Source organism: Ornithodoros turicata, chromosome 1, assembly GCF_037126465.1.
Source record: "Ornithodoros turicata isolate Travis chromosome 1, ASM3712646v1, whole genome shotgun sequence".
NCBI lineage: Eukaryota > Metazoa > Arthropoda > Arachnida > Ixodida > Argasidae > Ornithodoros > Ornithodoros turicata.
In genome coordinates, this window is record NC_088201.1 from 78665480 (window position 1) to 78684228 (window position 18749).

General features: G+C 46.0%; 2 protein-coding genes and 1 pseudogene across 2 annotated transcripts in view; all 3 read right to left on the reverse strand.

Moving 5' to 3' along the window:
- Positions 1-3297: 3297 nt before the first annotated feature.
- On the reverse strand, positions 3298-4013 carry LOC135377484 (piggyBac transposable element-derived protein 3-like). Its single transcript, XM_064609914.1, has one exon. It carries the CDS (start codon positions 4011-4013, stop codon positions 3318-3320), a length of 696 nt encoding a protein of 231 aa, XP_064465984.1. The 3' UTR covers positions 3298-3317.
- A 48-nt stretch (positions 4014-4061) lies between these two features.
- LOC135377491 (piggyBac transposable element-derived protein 2-like) lies at positions 4062-5120 on the reverse strand (annotated as a pseudogene).
- Positions 5121-7671: 2551 nt separating this feature from the next.
- The window catches only part of LOC135377495 (N-acetylated-alpha-linked acidic dipeptidase 2-like), a 134087-nt gene continuing 123009 nt past the window's right edge, over positions 7672-18749 (reverse strand). The window contains exons 19-23 of the mRNA XM_064609941.1: positions 15914-15995; positions 14490-14748; positions 9861-9942; positions 8762-8854; positions 7672-7934 (exon numbers count right to left, since the gene is read on the reverse strand). Of these exons, the coding sequence (XP_064466011.1) occupies positions 7745-7934; positions 8762-8854; positions 9861-9942; positions 14490-14748; positions 15914-15995 (706 nt within the window). The 3' untranslated portion in view covers positions 7672-7744. The remainder of the gene's footprint in view (positions 7935-8761; positions 8855-9860; positions 9943-14489; positions 14749-15913; positions 15996-18749) is intronic.

Consider the following 18749-nt stretch of genomic DNA (forward strand, 5'->3'; position numbering starts at 1 on the left):
ATGTATACTGATGTAGCTTGGCCGATGCAACTATTGGACTGAGTGTCTTTGGAATGAAGTAGAGGAATACAAGCTGAGGTTTTACGCTATACATTCTGGTGCCCTCTTCAATGTCACGAAGCAATATCCTTTCCAAGGAAAATTATTTGGTAAAGAACAATAAAATGCTGTAAATCATGATTAGCACCAGTGATCAAAATCGCGATGAAAATCAAAACGATATAAATCACGCAACCCGTGATGGTACATCAAATGAAGAGCATGCTTATGTTGGGAATGTAAGACAGGCTGGGTCAACTTCTGACACCTCAGCCACACAGTATTTTGTTCTTAGTGAGTAAGTGGAGAGTGAGAATGGTTATTTTCAATTATTGGCTTTTGCAAGGAGCTTGAGCTGGAAGGAAAAATAGACAGACCACACGAAGTACTTCTTGGATCACTTGACTTAGTACCGTCGGCAAAATGGCGATGACATATATGACAGTGTTATTGTTGGGCATCCACGGCGAGCTATCTTTATTAAAAGAAACTATGAACGAAGTTCGCTTAGCCTTCCCGACAGTGATTAACATCACTCAAAGCGAACACGTTTCACTGCAGCGTTGTGCTGCACATTTAACTGCGGAGAACCACTTCAGTCTTCTCTCCTTTTCACAAGGCTTCCCAGGAAACAAATAAAATTTCGTTCCATGCGGTGCACTTCTATAGGTAAATGCACATTGCACCACGAAACAATTGTTTTTCGAATTCTTCGGCGCCGTAAGACGTGCCGCAAACACACAACATCAACACGCTTGGCGCTGCGTGCTACGGAGCCCGGGAAAAAATTTTGCCTGCTTGACGCAGGGCGGCGCGGGAAGCGCTCTGCGCCAGGCGAACTGTCCGATCTGGCAGTCATGCTGAAATCCGAGCTGGCGTCGGTGATTGCATTGGCAGTTCCCCCGTCTCGACAGATGCCTCTCTGGCAACGGTGGCAACTTGTGTAGCGCATGAGGACAGTGGTACAGAACAGTCCGTCGCCTTTTTTTTTTTTTAGTAAGAAACTTAACTCCGACGCAAGCGAAGTGGTCAACGATTGAGCGGGAAGCTTACGCAATCATTTGGCCACTGGGACAGCTGAAGACTTGGATTTTCAGAACATGAGTTCGTACGGATCGCAATCCTTTGACGTGTTTAACTCGCACCGCTCACTCCCGTGCGTGTTTGACACACAGTACATACGCGGCAAAGACAACGTGGTCGCTGATATGTTGTCGCGGTTGCATTAGCAGTGGCACTTCTGTACGCGGGCGTTTCCTGTCCCGAATCTGGGGTTGCATGGGGTTGCATAGGTGTGTTGTTTTAGGAACAGTTGTCAGCGAATAAATACTGTCCATCCGCGGAATGCATCAGGCAAAGTCTCAAGTGCACAGGTTGAACTTTGTGGCAAGGGGCTGGTACGCACTGTTTGTCCAGGACTGACTCCGTTCCCGGTGCGAATCACCTACAAGTAGCGCTCGGCATAGCGACGTAAACCTTGCAAGGAGGAAGGAGTCAGGATGGTAGAGGAAGAAAGGCTCCAACGACGAGGCGGCCATGTGACAAAGAGAATTAAAGGGCCAACGAGCCGGAACGTCGACAGTCTAGTGCATAGCACCAAGGAACAAGGAGCTCGGAACTTTGGGCTTTCTGATCATTAAAAGGTTTCCTGCTTGAAACGCACCTTATTCTCGTCGTCCACTACATTTGCGCACGTGTTGGCAAAACAAGTCGTTACGTCTGGCGAATATCTGACGACATCGGCAGAAGAAACCCGCTTTATTACAGCTTGTAGCGATTATCCCTTTACGCAGTCCTTCTGCAACTCCATACAATCCACTGGGTGCCTTAAATAGGTGCTCCGGTGTACGGGAGTGCGTGCTCCATGCACCTAGCGGGAGGAGCATATCACGGAGTGCGCCTTTGGAGTGTGCTCGAGCGAAAGTATCGCACTCCGTATCTATTTCACGGATCACGGGACGTGACGAACTTCCCTCGCCGGGCCGCTTGGTTGGCGGTTGGTTAGGGAACCCTCGTAGTTGAGAAAGCCAACCTTGAGGTCGTGCAGCTTACTCCTTAACACAGCATTATCTTCTACTGCGTCCCCTTTAGTAATGTTAAGGTCCCTGGTAGCCTGGCTGACAAGGGCAGCAAAGCTCACCGTACCTTTGTTCTCCTTCTTGCCGTCCCCCGTCTCTTAACTTAAATTTAACGCGTAACACTGCTTCACTAAAGGGAGTTAATCACTGAAACATTCATCACGTCATCAACTAACATTTGTAAAAAAGAATTGAGTGTCAACTTCAATTTTTACTAACCCTTGATCCCGGTTCAAAGTTAAACAGCATTGATGAAACCGGGCCATAGAAACGAAAGAAATTGTGGTTTACCACGTGATTGAGCACTGGAGAACACACTAACTTACTGTAGTGTACCAGGGCCTTTTCCATTATTTCAATTTGTGGTTATGTTGACGCAGGGTTAATATGGCAACATTTTGTCTGTTGATTGAAAAAAGCGAAAATCACGCTAAACGGTGAAGAAACGTAAACTTAAGCAACGCGTGGCGTGCCTTGAAGTGGGCTTGCGCGCAATACCCCGAAGTGTTATATGAAGCCAACTTTCAAATGTGACGACTACCAAAGGAATGCCGAAAGCGGCAGTTCGAGAATGTTCGTTGCTATCGCCGGTGGTGAACGTAGACAAGGACAGATTTCAGGTAATAACTTTGTACTGTAGGCAGTTTTTCCTAAGTTACAGTAAAACGTAGTGTAAGTAGCATACTGTCCACCTTATTGTTGCATCATATCTTCGACGAAGTCTTTCAAAGGAACATGGACATAATACACGACTGCTAAGAATTCTTAGCCGTCGTATATTATGTCCATGTTCCTTTGAAAGACTTTTTAAAAAGACAACGGCGTGCTCGAAAAATCGCGCATCGCTGTTTTCTTTCTGTTAGAGGGGGTACCTTGGAGGGGGTAGCCAAAAATAGCAGAATAGCGAACTTTGATACTGACGCGCCAACCTTGTTGTTGCAATCTTGTGTTAGCCGTTGAGTTTCTAGCGATGTGCGGTGACGCTGCTATTATTCCTGAGCGCTCCGTCTTAACCCTTTGTTGCCCATGGGAAGTGGGACGACACTTTGGACGCGTTGCATATATTTTTCTAGGCATCAGGCCCACAGAAACAAGAAACGAAAAAAAAAGTTTGGTGTAAAATTGCTAGAAATGTGTTTTTTATTGGTGCCACATATGTTGCAACCAAGAACGGAGCGGCCCGCTTACAGTGCGATAAAACTATGCACGATGAAATTTTTCGAAGCAGTTCAGTTCGCCTTCATCCACGCACAAATAAACGACACATTTTTTGCAGTAGGACCGGGAGCGCCTTTCGCACGTGCTCAGCTTGCATGTTGGAGCATTCTTCTGCGGTATCTTCACTGGCCAATGGTTGACGCCATCATAACGCACCGAAACGTGACTTGCGCGCCTTGACATGATGCCTGTGACACCGTGACCTGGTAAGAGGTTACGCGCTGGACGGTTCTCTGAAGCTGAATCATTGGAGCCGCTCTGCTCGTCCGGCGAAGCCCTCATACCCTCCTGTGAGCGCATCAGACCAAACGCTATGGACAGTTTGAAGTCAGCTAGTTGCCTTTTGCTCTGGTTGAGTTCGCGATAGAGAAGCCACGAATTCACGACGGCTAGGTCAAGGAGGTGGAAGAGTACTCTTTTGTACCACTTCTTTGTCTTTAGCGTGTTCCTGTAGAATGCCAGTAACATGTCAGCCCTGTCTACACCACCCATGCTCTGGTTGTATGCTTGGACAATGTTAGGCCTCGGAACGACGGCGAATTTCTTCAGCTTTCTGTCGTATTGCCTACAAGCGTCAACAGGTTTCACGCTGTGTACGTTCGAAGCAACAGTGACGGGACGATTGTCGTACCATCGGCAGACCACAACACCAGATGTTCTCTCTGTGCGATAGTCCATTGCACCTCTACCTTCTTTTTCAGCACCCTCTCCGATTTCAATGGACAGTTACCGGACCTTCCTTCTCTTCGTTCCTGTTGCTCCAAAATTTCTAGCCTTCCTTTCTTCGAAGAGTTCCACTGAAGCAAAAAAGTTGTCAAAGAAGACCTGAGTCCCTGCCGGACAGTCCTTAGTTAGCCGGAGCACAATCTTCCCACTTTCACCGACGCCTTCTGGGCTATCTGGAGCGTCCATCACGAGGTTGTCGCCAAAACGGTACAGCTTGTACACATAACCGGAGCGCCCTGCTAGAGCCCATGCTTTATATCCCCACTTACTGGGTTTGTTTCGCATGTACACTTTGAGCGAATGACGTCCCTTGAACGGGATCATCATTTCGTCCACCGAGACACACGATTCAATTTCTGATGCTTGCCAAAAATTAGTGTTCAGCGCAGTGATCACGTGACGTACCTTATAGAGGCGATCATAACCGTCGCTACCCCTTGGCACTTCTTTATCATTGTCGCTCGCATGGAATAAAGAGAGTATGTCTTCAAATCTGTTCCTGCTCATGCATCTTGCAACGTCTTCTTGGCGCGTATTTGCTGACCAGTACATTCTTCTTGACGGGAGATGCACAACGGACATGTAGATAGTACAATGCCGAGAAATTTTCGCATGTCCAAAAGCGAAACTGGAAGTACCCGTGTGCGGTTTTGCTGTACTCTGTACCTGTTGGTTTCAAAGGTGAGATATTCTAAGAGATCATAGTCGACAAATTTCAAGAACATCCCTAGTGGAGACTTCGCACTTTCTAAACCAGGTCGTGGCCTCAGTACGCTGACTTCTTGACCTCGGTTTATAGGAATGTCCTTTTTCACCCAGTGCCAGATTCTCCGTTTCTTTTTCTTTGTTGTCGACGTCACCTCTACATCTGAATCCTCTGAGCTGTCGCCTTCACTGTCACCAGAAGAAGAAGTACACCAGAGGTAGCCTGGTGTACTCATCACCGCTGTCGGAACTCTCCAAATTCTCATCCTCACTACCACTTGGGCAGTCGAATATCAAGGCCTGAATGTCTTCATCTGTTAGAGGTTTCCGTCTGTAAATGCAAAACCTACTATTTTAGGGAATGATTTCACGTCGAGAACATGGAACGGGCTTTCAAGCGCGGCGACCTTGGCCCCCGCTGAGAAGGCGGCGAACGTGGAATACCTGGGTGCCACAAACGTGTATGCGGAACACAACTCGTGCAATACCCCACAAGATTTGGTCGCACAAAGGTGATATTTTACACTAGGTATCTTCGATCATTCTAAAAAAAGGGCATTGCATTCAGAAGTTACAGATTACAGCCAAACGCAAGTAATAATGCAAAATATGAAACGCTTGCCGGTTTTGGCGCGCAGCCGTGGAAGCCATGTTTAAAACTCCCGGGCGGCTTGGCGCGCGGACAAGTAGCGACATCCCACGCGGGAGGAAGAAAGCTTAGACATCCACGTTTGTGGCTGCTAGGATTTTGGGGTTCCTGTGCCGATTGTCTCTCCGAAAAACGAATTTAGAAAACATCCACAATAAGTAGCCTTGGGCAACAAAGGGTTTTAAGCCTTGTCCCTGCCGTGTCTTGTATGTGCTGTCGTATATGTGGACTTGCCTAGCAGTGTCTTTCTTATTGCAATTTTCGTAATATAATCATATTACGCGCGCTTCCATTACACTCCCCGTTGCACACTGATCATGTTTCGAAATGAAGTGTCGCTGACGACGTACATGGAGAAGGAGTGCATGTTTATTTAAAAAAACGCATTAAATACTCGGGGAAAGAAAACACGTGATTGTCGCAAATAATCTGAAAGACTATTCATAAAAGAAGGGTTAGAACAAGAAAGTACGAGGTCACGTGGGAGTCCATTCTTCTATTGTTTTAACAAGAATAATTCTTAAACAGGGACGTTCGGGAAGTATAAGCCTTAATCTTTAACAGATGATCTAAACGTGGAGAAATAAAATTAGGCGGCAGTAAATAATCGTTTCGTGGAATACCTGATTGATTAAAATAGATATCACGAAGAAGTTTCAAGCGAGCCTCAACCCTGCGTCTTTCAAGTGGGGCCCATCCCAGAATAGCTTTCAAGATGGTAGATCGTGTGTTGACTTGACTTTGTATATTCTCAATTTTTTGCGTCAAACCTAGACCACCACGTGATGCAGAGTGGAGCATGCAGTCCCGGCCACATTCCTTTCACCCTTAGGTTGCTGATCCGGAGTGTGGCGCTGTGTGTGCTCGAAAAAATGCGTTAGTGCATGTGGTTGGTGTAGCAACTTCTATAATTACCACCTTACCACTCCAACCTTTCTTGTGCAGTTGAGACGGTGCAGAACCGCGCAGTTAGATTCATTTTAAATAATTTTTCTCCATATAGTAGTATAACCACAAAGAAGTCGTCTATTGATATCCCAATATTAGATTTACGTAGGAAGGTATCCAGCCTCTGTCTCTTTCATAAGGTCTTCCACAACACAATCTTAAGCACAGACTTTTAAAGAAATGTGGCGTTTATCTCTGCACGACTGGATCATGACTACAAGGTTGAACTAACACATTGCCACCATGATTTCTTCCTTAACTCATTTGGTTGTTACATAGCGAAATGTTGGAATGATTTACCTCGTAGCATTGCAGTGCTTCATGATCCTTTAGAATTCAAAAAAGCAGTCACTGCACTCATCATAGAGGACAATGAAAGAACAGTGCGTAGCTGAAGTCGCTATTTTTGTGTATTTGTAAATTTATAATTGTATAACCCATGTTAACCCATATAGTATGTACATAGTGTGTTACATATTCTTATAGGCTATTATATGTGCTGTGTCCGCCGTCCGTTATGTAGTGCCCAAGGGCCTTTAACGTACCACGAAATAAATAAATAAATGAAAATAAACATGGCGTCTGATAAAGGGTGTAAAAGGGTGGTAAAAGCAATCATCGTGTATTGAAATTGGTACAAAGCGGCGTACGCACCCCTCGCTCACCGAATCAGAAGCGATAACCCTATCGTTCGTGGAAATGGTTGGCGGACAACGTGTTATGCGATGAAGTCCTGTTTTGAAAGAGAAGTAGCAGTTAGAACTTTGCAACACGTTGCCCACCTATCTGAGGCCGACAACGGTGAGCTCGTTCAGCACTACCACCAGAACTTTGCAAAGGTGTAAGTGCTCCACCCTTTTTTCTAAGAGTGTAGTACAGCAGGTCATATAGCTTCGTTCCCAATGGTATCCGAGCCACCGAAAGCGTTGTTTTCCTGCCACCCTTTGTATTCATACGCGTAGTATTTTACGCCTATAACTTGACTACGTTTATAAATAACTATGAGATACAAGCTGAACATCACATAGAATTGCATAAAGACTAGATATTCGAAAGTGCAACCTTCTTAAACTGATTTCTTCACGTGTTCTTTTCACGTGTTTTTTCACGTGGTTATAACCACGCTCGATAGCGTGCATGCATTGTGATGTTTTATTATTAAGAGTGGGTGACAGGGTACACCCATTGTGGCATGTATCTTGTGATCAGCTCTTCTCGCGGGGTTTGTGCACGTCGACACATATCCGCTTCCCCTACGAACGGCTTCGTGAACCCTAATTTACAGAAGGAAACAAGCAGTTGCAAATCTCCTGCTAGGGGTTGATTTTACTTCGTTTCGTGTAATGAGAGCTACACTGCAACCGAAGTCAACCTTGGAAGGTCACAAGGGATTGCTGATGTCAATGAAGTGGGCAGCCTGCTGGAGAGCATACACGACGCTGATGATGGCTGTGGGAACTGCCTCCACCAGGCGATCCTCGATACTCTTCTGCTCGAAGAGTGCGTCCATCAAGGTGGGAAAGAATGAGAGGCGGGTCTTGTCGGTACGAGACGAGCCATAGATGACGTTCCTGGGAAACATGTATTAGTGACCGAAAACCGCAATATTAGTCGGTTGAGAGGGCTCTTGTCATTATTGACACTCACGATACACATACACCTATCCCTCGCTCACCTCTATATATCTGTCCAATACATATACATCCGCATATACATCTATGAGGGCGACGAAATTGTGGATAACGTTTTTGTTACGCAGAGTTTGGTTGCCAGGATTTTTTAGTTGATTTTCACCGCATAAATGCGTCGTCGTGCGCCACCGGAAGTTCGTCAGGTAGACAGGGAGCGCGCTACGAACGTAAATGTTGGTTTACTTTTTGCGCACACACTCTGTATTTAGACGAAAGAGGAGGAGGATATATGTGTTGCAGACATTGCTAACTGTATGGAACGTGGAGCCCGGCTAGCACCCGTCAGGTAATCACCATATGCGAACACAATCGGAGTGTCACGTCATTTAGTTACCTTAACACTGTTATTTACCTGCAGTTTCGAGTATGATATCGTTGAGAATTCCCCTTACGTAAAAAGGTGCAGCGCACACTAGCTTACAGCACTGTAGATATCTGGGGTAGTTGGTAACGTGACGGCGTAGACATGGCGCAGCAAATAAGACTAGGGACAAACACAGAGGCAGACGAACACGACTGGTTGCCTATAGCGAGAAGAGTGATCATGTTTCCATATATTTTTTACTCTTTCCCTTTCTCACTGCGCCTTCGTAGTTCTCTGTCAATACATCTTCAGTTGTGAGTTTGCAGTTGTCGTGATTACCTGCCTCTGTGTTAGTCCCCAATCTTATTTGCTGCGCCATGTCTACGCCGTCACATTAGCTTACCTCGCTCGACCAGGGGGTCCGCCCAATTCCTGCTGCACAAAGGCGCGTTCCAAATTGAGCAGCATGTCGTTCACTGTCCTCACGAACAATGGGCTGAAAACAAACGGCGCTGTATCAACACCTCTTTCAGAACAATCTTTCCAAAGCTGCACCGTAGTTAATCTCCGTTGCCCATTGAGGGACGAACAAAAGACAAACGACGTGCAGTTTTGTTTCGTCGAATACAACTCCCTGAGAGCATCATATTGAACGGAGGTGGACCCATTAATATATTATTATTGACTTCATTCAGCTATTATGTACCGAAATGTATCTGCGGCTTGTGTAACCTGCACAGCTCTGTGTATTGTGTGAATGTGCGGAATATTTTTAGCACATTCGCAAGTAATCCAGTTACCAGAGCGCAAGAATGTGCTAACAAGAACGCTGGCCACCCTGAATTGGTACTGGATAGGGAGGATTAATCGACGATCGCGATAATATTTAATATGTGTCTCATCAACAGTGTTCACCAGGACTTCGGAAGCGGTGGTCCGTCGGTTAGACTCTGCCAGCAAGTTCCCACTACAGCCTGCACGGTATCGAATGTGCGAAGCGCAACGCCCTCATTTTTGCAATCTGCTAAGGAATGTCGCTGGTAAAACGTTCTGCTGTACATTTACGCTTCCAATTAATCTGACATTTCGAAACCAAGCGGTTCCCGGTGTACATATACGCGTAGCTGTATTTTTCTTTCCACAATGTTTGTAAATGGCAGAAGCAGCAGAAGCATAACCAGCAAGACGACGGATACCTGGATACGTAAATGAACGAGACTTCTTGCAAAGCAACCACGATGGCGAGACAAAGCTTCTCACTGGAAGCGGCCACCGTAACATTACCCGAACCCTGCCTAATCTTGGAATAGCTCGACTGTACAGATAAGTTCGCCTCACAGCGCTGTGAGCCGAGGGAAGCGCCGGAAAAGAAAAAGCCGCATGCAATTAAAGGCTCCATTTCGACCAGCCGAACACGGAGCGCTAAGCTAGGCTATTAATCAAACATACGACATCCGGTAGCGACATTTCATTGTTAATTTCTCCTCCGTCAGCCTACTTACTTATCAGTCGTGCGTCTCGTCACTTCCTCGTAAAATACCTCCAAACTTTCTCCTAGCTGTGACACAGCAGCTTGAACTGGTTCTGTAAATAAAATTATCTTAAATGGGAAAGTGTCGCTGGATGTTGAATGCAACTACTACAATACGGCGGTAGTTGAATAAGCAAAATAGATGACTTAGACAATCATAGAAGCGGCTCCTAGCAGTCCGGAAGCCATTAGCCGCACTTCTCCTTCATTCTAGCAGAATAATGCGTCCGTATAGTCTGAGATAAGCAACCGTATACCGGAGGTGCCACCATAGTGGTGCGTCATCCGAATTCTCCACAGGCGCACATGTGCGTCAAAGAAGTCGCACTTCGCGAAGTCTCCTCCGATGCTCCGATGCCGAGTGCGCTTCGCGCAGCTTCGAGTTTCCCGCTACCGCCGCTTATCGCGGGAGGGCGCGTTCGTCGAAAAATTCAGCGGCTTCAGTGGCTTGGCGCTCTTTGGCCTAAGTAGCCCTTGCGCCAAAAAACCTCAAACTACATACATACACACATCCTTCGGTCTTTAGATCACTGTTAAAGCGACACAACTTTTCACGGGAATGAGAAACGCAGCAACATCGATTGGGATGTCTGGAAAATCGGGAGTAAGACCCAGAGGATGAGGTGGTCAGTGACGAACCACCCGCGAGGCGACGTCGCTGCCAGTCCCCAACAAATACTGAAGTGGAACTCTTAAACGAAATGCGAAAGCGTACGGAGCTTCTCCAGCGGTTTTATGATTTATTTGCGAATAGATTAACGAGACTGCACACGAATGCTCTCCGTGCGCGACTGTCGCTTTCAGCATCCGATAAGTTGCCAGAACATAACCGTTGCTAACGACGTTGCCTGATAGTCTTGATCGACGACTGCAGGGTGCCTTGGGTAGGATAAATGCGCAGGTAGGATAAATGCGATCCCGGTACTGCACCACGCTACTGTGGTCAGTAGCAGAGTACTCGTTTTCTCTTCCGGGTGCTCATTTGGACAGCGTTTTGTACTGTTATCTGCTTACTTTTCGTCATTCCGTGAGTCGTCGTACACGACTTATACACACCTTGTCTAAAATGTCTACATTATTCTCTGTGCGCATGTAGGTAAACTGCAAGACTATTAAAACAGCATAATTGCTTCGGTGTTCATGCTGAATATCCGAGAAATTATCCTCGCCTGCTAGTGCTGCCGATTCTGATCGCGTGCTATGACGGCATGTGTGACGCATCACTATTCAGACACACGTGGAGACAAAGCTCGATCTCTTGAGCGACGTGACGTAGCCGCCAAAGACGACCGTGCCTTTGAGTGGCCGTACCTATGGAAACGAGCCGCCATCAGCCACACGGGTAGCCAGTGCTAGCCACAGAATGCTGTGTTTAAAAATCGTCTGCGGCGATTGGCTGACATCTTGGCTGGCTTTTGCGATTGGTGGACTTTATATGTCTACGTGCAAAGGAGTGGGAGGAGCCATTGAGCAAGGCCTTCTGTATCTAGGTGGCGTTGCCGGTGTACGTTTATGGAATGTTACGTCATTAATAATATATTTTTGATAAGTTGGCCATGATGCTTGCTGCCATGATGCACATGATCATGATATGCGTGGCGTATTACAGAGCCAGCATAATTCCATACACTTTGTTCACATTTCTCGAAAATTTAGTTGCTGCTTCAAAGTAGTTCGAGACGGTTTTACAAGCAGCCGGTGGACAGCGTGCACAGACCTCGCAATGATCATCTTGTGTTATAAGCACACTGTTCGCCCGTAGAGTATCTAAGCCCTTCATTCGTACGCTCGTACGCATCTGCTTCAGAAGCAGCTATCAACTTCGTATATTGACGTACATTCGCAGAACACACAGGTAAGCGACCATAAAGGCCAACCATAAATGGCGACCATAAAAATATTTGCCGTATATATATACTGAATTATCCAGGAAGAATATATGATGACGTCGCCAAAGTTTAATTTTTGGCAAGTGCACATGACACGACGTGAGATGACACACATGTTTGTTTGTGTTGGGTACCAGGTCGAAGAGCTTCGAACTCACTAATGTTCAAAAATTTCACGATCTATAATACAACGCAGCAAAAAGACAAAGACCCACAAGGAAGATGAAAGATGAAAGTCACTGAAAAGGTGAGCCAGCTGTAGGAGTCGAACCCACATCTTCTGGATTGCCGGTCCAGGGTTCTACCAATTGAGCTAAGCTAACAACCTTTTCAGTGACTTTCATCTTTCACCGTTAATTTCTTAGGCAAATTGAGGCTTTGTATGTATTTGTCCCTTCTATGTTGTTCCAGCCTCAGAACATCATGACCCACATGACCCACAAGGAAGACAACGGCACAACTGTGTACTCGCAACTAACAGGTCTTATTGACAAACAAGAATTACGCTAACGTCACCCTTCAGCAAGGCAGCGAAGCGTTCCCTATCTCCATGCCTCATTCCCTTTAAGAGAGTATTTTCTATTTTTTAATATCAATTGATGGGGTGCTGATACACCTTATCTTTCCTTTTCCTGTTGTAAGAAAGATTTCCTTTTGTTCGATTTTTCTCTGGATCTAGGTGGGAAATGTGGCTTTGATCGTAGTATTTTTTAACTTTGGCTTGCATCCACAAGTTCCACAGTGCATCGGAAGGTGACCTGCAACACCATCAGGTCACCTTCCGGCGCATTGTAAAAATGTAGAGAAGGCGACGCTACCTTGACAGAAATACGAAAGGAATGAGATTCGTCCGTTACGTAGTTCGTGATGAATGCAGGAACGAAACCGCGCTCTATACGTTTCTCTTCATGTCTCACAAAAGCACGGCAATGCGGAGAGGCCTGTGACTGGTTTCCTCAAACGATCTCCCGCAACTGTTTTGGCAAATCACTTGAGGAGACCAATGACAGGCCGCTACGCATTGCCACCCTTCTTTCCATGCATCACGAATGACGCAACGCATCAATCCCGTTCCTTTCGTATTGATGTCAAGCTAACATTATATTTTACTCTGCGAGCAATTTTTGCACTTTCATACCACCTTGAAGCTGACGAATGGTGCGTCCAGTCCGTCACGTCTTTGGTCGCAATGTAACCTATCATGAATCACGGAAGGCCACGGATATATTAAAGGAGTTGTGACACACAGAGGTGCCCTTCAACGTATGGCTTCATAGATGAAAGCGTGCTGGGCGAACGCAGTGCATTTTGCACAGATTCAGACCGTTCTGGTCACACGTCGCAGGAAACGTCAACGGACACGTTCCTCTCCGCCGTTTTCGACCTCTTTTGAGCGCGGTAATTATTTTTATCCGATAATCTCGCATTGAAACGGGCTGTTTTGTAGATGTGGCCTCGTACTGTTGACCACTTCCAAAGATGTCATGATAACCCCGCGTTAAGACGCACTGAGCCGATGCGATGCACTTAAACCAGGGAGAAATGGGCTACCATTTCGTGGAAGAAGCACCGTTTAGTTTACGCTGGCAAAATGCATTCATCTCTTTGCTTCGCTCCGACAGGAATATGTCGGCAAGCGCTAAAACGACATGTAAATAAAGTCGCATGACCCCAAAATGACAGAAATGATGAAATGATAGAAATGACAGAAATGATAGAAATGACGTTTTCTATGACGTGTGACCGGGACAAAGTGGCTGTTTTGCGAACCCGCTTGAGGGTATAGTTACAAAAGTGGCGGATTTATATCACCCCTGTGGTGTGACACCTCGCCGAATATATCTACTGCTCGTGACACGGTTGTCTGAAATTGGCGTCCTGCTGCCTATCCCATAACACACCAGGTATTGCAAGACCATTCGTTTCGAGTAATAAACATGTGCAGCATGTGGTCTACCTATAAATACAATATTGACACACAAATTTTGGAGGGCAACCAAGGAAGCGCCACGCGTACATGTCTGTCCTAGCTGCACAATATTCATGGGTGCAGTGCAGGCTAGCGATTACTGGCTGTATACCGGCATTGTAAATGTAAAAAGCGGCACTAAATTATTACACGATCTCTAAGATCTACTAAAAAAGCTACTGAAGCACTTTCTCGATGATGAGGACGGCCGCATAGGGGTCGAAATGTCCTTTTCTTGTTTTGTTTTTATTTGTAGTGCAAGCCAGTGTTACGCAGTAATAAACATCATGGCCCCTGGCTTTTGGTCTATTTTCAATAAAGAAATGTGGCAAGGGGATGTTCCCGAAATATATTTCCTTCGGCAATCGGGTGCGCTGGAGGCGACGTATCCTTGACGTTTTCCGTCGATTCGAAAGGAAGGAAGGAGGAACCTCTGAAATGGCACTTTTCTTTACGTTTTAATTACAAACGGTGCAAGTGATGAACCCTGTTCCTTCTGCGTTACTCCCATGGTGACACGATCTCTCATACGGCGAAGGGAAATGTTTGCTTTAGTGCACCTTTCACGTTTCTGCTGTATTGTCCTGGCGATTTGCAAACGAAGTGACATGAAATAATAGTAATAATAATTCGGGTTTTTACGCAGGGACGCCACAGTGGTTGGTCGGCGTAAATAATGAAGAGAGAGCGAGAGAAAAAAATATGTTACTCAATGTGGTTAAGCACAATGTAGTGGACTAACCTAGGCTCAGATGCCATTTTCGCAGAATCCCACGATGAGTTCTTCGCACCTGTTCGAAGCCGGCGTACATTTGATCCCTCAACTGCTGTAGGTCGTAAGGAAGAACAGCCACATCGGCCCAGCGCCGAATGAGTACAGCCATGATCTGGGTGCACGAGTGCTGCACCTTGAAGCCCGGGTCGATGAAATTCTCGACGAGATCAAAAGTGTCGTACCTTGTTCCTAGTGCGGGGTAGTACTGACTTCGGCTGTGATTGTTCTAAAGGTGAAGGAATCTGCTGGTACTGACGATGGGAAAGGTTGATTGGACGCTACAGTTTTGTACCTTCCCCAACAATTTCACCGGAAACGGACCTAACACTTTCCGTTGCATATGCCCACGGAGAAAATAGCGACGAAGAAGGATGGAAATCAGCGAAAAGCGGCAGAATAGCAGAGGTTAGCGGACCTCACCGGCATCCAGGTTTGGCTTCGCACCCCGCCATTGTCTTGCTTTTCGACTACTGCCTCACACCAGCGTACCTCGACGCTGGTGTCTATTACGTTATGGCAAAGGTTAAGTACTTGGTCGTTGTGGATACGCCGGTGGAGAGTAGCGCTTTTTTTTGACAGTTCCAATTATTACATGGCTGTGGCGATTACATGCTTCTAATAGGTACGCCACAGAACCTAGGGTGACGGCCTGTAGAACTCTACCCGCACGCTGAGCTCGGCAATTACTCAATGGAGATGGAACATTATCGTAAGGATCCCGTGTCGACAACAATCAGAATGGCGGTGTTGCGAAGGACAGTTGACACGCTGCTCCCCAGACGCACAAAACAAAAGCAACTATGGTTACAGAAGAGCTCAATGCAAGCCGCACCACTTCAGTGCTGAGTGTCTGCACGCCTGTTTTCGACATGGGATTCGCACGTCTCACATTATAAGCTTACGTTACGATGCTCCATCACTGTGAAATTTTCTAGCATTGAATCTTCTTCTCGGCTCTATGCGTAGACAACACAATCTTCCACCTACATTGTAATTGCCAAGCATGACATGTCGGTACGAGTAGGCTTTTATAGGCGTTCGAAGATAACTAGTGATGCACTTGGAAACTTAGAACACTGTCCGTAGCGCACCAGCACAAAATCTGTGACGCCGAACTTTACGTGTCAGGTTCCCTCGCTAGTGGTCGCTAATATTTCAAGAAACTTTGCCAAGTTTCTTGAAGTATTAGCAGTTCTCTGAAATACTCCTGAGGCACCAGAGAATCCAGGTGTCACGCAGAGACACATGTTGCCTGCTGTTGTCCAACATCTAGAAATCATTAGTGTGAATGGGTCATTCAATACGTAAAAAAAAGAACAAAAACGAACTGAAGCTGTGTGTAGAGAAAATGTCGATAAGCGTAGCAGCCACCCTGGAAAGATGGAACTCACCCCAAAGCTTACGTCCAGTGATGGTAACCCTGTGTATTGGACGAAAGGCACGGAACCGCCTGTATTCCTCAGTGATGGCAATCTGCGAGAGAAGAGATTACGCTAAGAGCGCCAATGAGGGCCACAGGAACACGTGCAGTCCACGAAGAATCCACTGCGCCTTGGTTTATGCACGCATTAGTCTCTCCGTGAACTATCCAAGTTACAACACACACACGTCTCACAGAAACGAGGGGAAGCTCCGTTAAGATGGCTCAGTAGACATCAGGCATTAAACGCCATGTGCTTGACTAGGTAGTCCACGCTGAGTACGTAGTCTACATATAAGCATGACAGGAAACAAGGGGAAGATGCCATTGTACATATACGAAGGTGCTGTGCACCCATGAACAACACAACTTCGCCACAGGGCAAAAAAATTTAGGCACTAAAAATGATGGAAACAGGCAGGCATTAAGGCCCTCTGAAACACCAAATATGCAATAAAATGCAAAAATAGGCACGGTAATGTGGTACGCTCTTTGACTTTGTTGGTGTTTCAGAATGATACATCCAGGAAAACTTGCTCGTATAAGTGGCTACGGTACCGTACAAGCTTTGACTTCTGGTGCACAAATGCTGAGGCGGCCTAGAACAGCGATATATCGAATAACACATTTAGTTCTCTGCCATCGATGATCATGAAAGGCCAAATCTTCTGATCAAATACACATGGACTTCTAGCAAACCAAGGTACTGAAGGAAACCAAACGCAAAAAAAGGAACAACAGGCGCAAACTCGCCGAAACGAAAAGCAAAATGCAGCACTCAGCGTGAGCCTGAAAGACACACTCGCACCACTAATAAAGGCTGCTATGGCATCTAAAAATGTTTAAAAAGGCTACAATTCCATAGGGTCGATGAAAAAGGTAGGCAACCCCGACAATGTCGCATTTAGGCGTTTACAGACATTTATAGGCAAATGCCTAAAATTCCCAGCCCTACACTGACCCTACACACACCCCGCCCGTTCTTGACATATTATACGAAATTCAAACTGTCCAAAAAGGTGGATCGACCCGGTTTTCAAGAAACCAGGAGAAAACGACGTCATGACGGTGGGCTAGAAGTAGACAGAGAAGCAATAACTGAATGATTGCGCCTGAAAAGAGAGATGGCACAACGCAGCTTCCTTCTCCAAGACAGGAGCAGGAACCATCACTCCGACGAAGCACTCACGGATCACACGCTTCAAGTCAACCACAATCTCGAATGACATCGGTCTTTCCCAGGATTGCAAACGCCTGTTTTCCACAAATTAGGAGCGATGGCGTTTCTAGTTTAGATATACGATACAATAACGTCTAGAGTTTAAGGTAAGCTGCACTAACACATTTTCTGGTGCTGGAGTCACACGCAGGAGTCCGGTGTTGAACAGAACCGAACTCAACGTTTATTACCGTTATTTTTTCATATGTAGCGCTCCAAACGTCGTGCAACGGCACGTGAATATAAATGGTCTTCGCATGACAGCTTATAACGAGGCCAGAAGAAGGGACGCAATTATCGCTTATTACGGCATACGATAAGCTGATGATCGGAACCCAGGTGTGCTGGAGTGAACCATTCTCAACTGCTACCGGGTTGGCGTCGCAGATACGGGCCGAGAAAGTGCTGAAGAAAGTAGCAGAGCTGCCACGTGGGACTAGAATGTATCTTCTGCTGAAATGGTTCGTTCCACGCGCCAAAATGAGATGATTTGGCCCAAGAAGAGGGCACAAACACATCAATACAATCACTCATGATTGTTATGTCTTTCTACACAAGCAACCACAAAGTCGGAAGGCTGTCCACGCCCCCGTAGTAGTCGTGCGCGTCCCTGCTGGAAATCGTAGGCACGATCTCATTGACTACTTCCCGCAATTTTAATGAGATTCAATGAGAAATCAGACTGCGAATTCATTCAACGTGTGAAACCCCACTATTTCTCATTGACTGAATTGGAAGTTAAGCACAGAAGCTGCCTTCGGGAAACCGGGCTTCGCCGTGCTGTGTGGGGAAGACCGCATCAACGGAGTAAGGAACCAATTCAACGAATTGGTTTAATGGGTGTCAATGAGAAACGCTGAATTTCAGTTGATTTAATGAGATCCGACATGTTGTGTATTCCAGTCTGCACCAATAGAAGGAATAAGGAACTGGCATAATGTGTATCAATGAGAAACTGCTTTCCAATTGATTTAATGGGATCCAACATGTTGCATGGTCGCCAATACAATAAGTGAGAAGCCAGTTGCTGAAGGAATGAGCGCAATGGTGACCAACGGTACATCACCACTCTCAAATTAAGTCATAATATGATTAGGAAGAACGGCGTATGTTTGTGTAGAAAATGAACTAATTCGAGAATGTGTCTAATTCAAACAAATGAAATTCCAGAATACGCATCGTATCGAAAATATTGCGAGTGAAATTTAAATGAAAATGTATTCCGAACAAATCAATTGAGGAGGCGAGCAGACCGGCGGCCGCGATGTCGCCAAGAGGACGCGTTGTAATATATTTCCGTGCCACACCACATAGTGGCTCGTCCGAGTTCAAAATAGTTCACGTTATTTCATTTTGAGTAAATTCATAGGGATGTATCCCTATGAATTTACTCAAAATTTGTTTGTGAACATATCGTCAAAGGTTCATGTGCCGTGGTAACTTGGTAGTACACATCTTACTGTAAGATAGTGTTTCTGCATTCCGTACCAAGATTCAGTGCATGTATGTGGAAGCGGGAGTCAACAACGGATTAACCAGTCTCTCACGAAATGTTGGAGTGGTGGGATGTGCGCCGTCGCTCACAAGC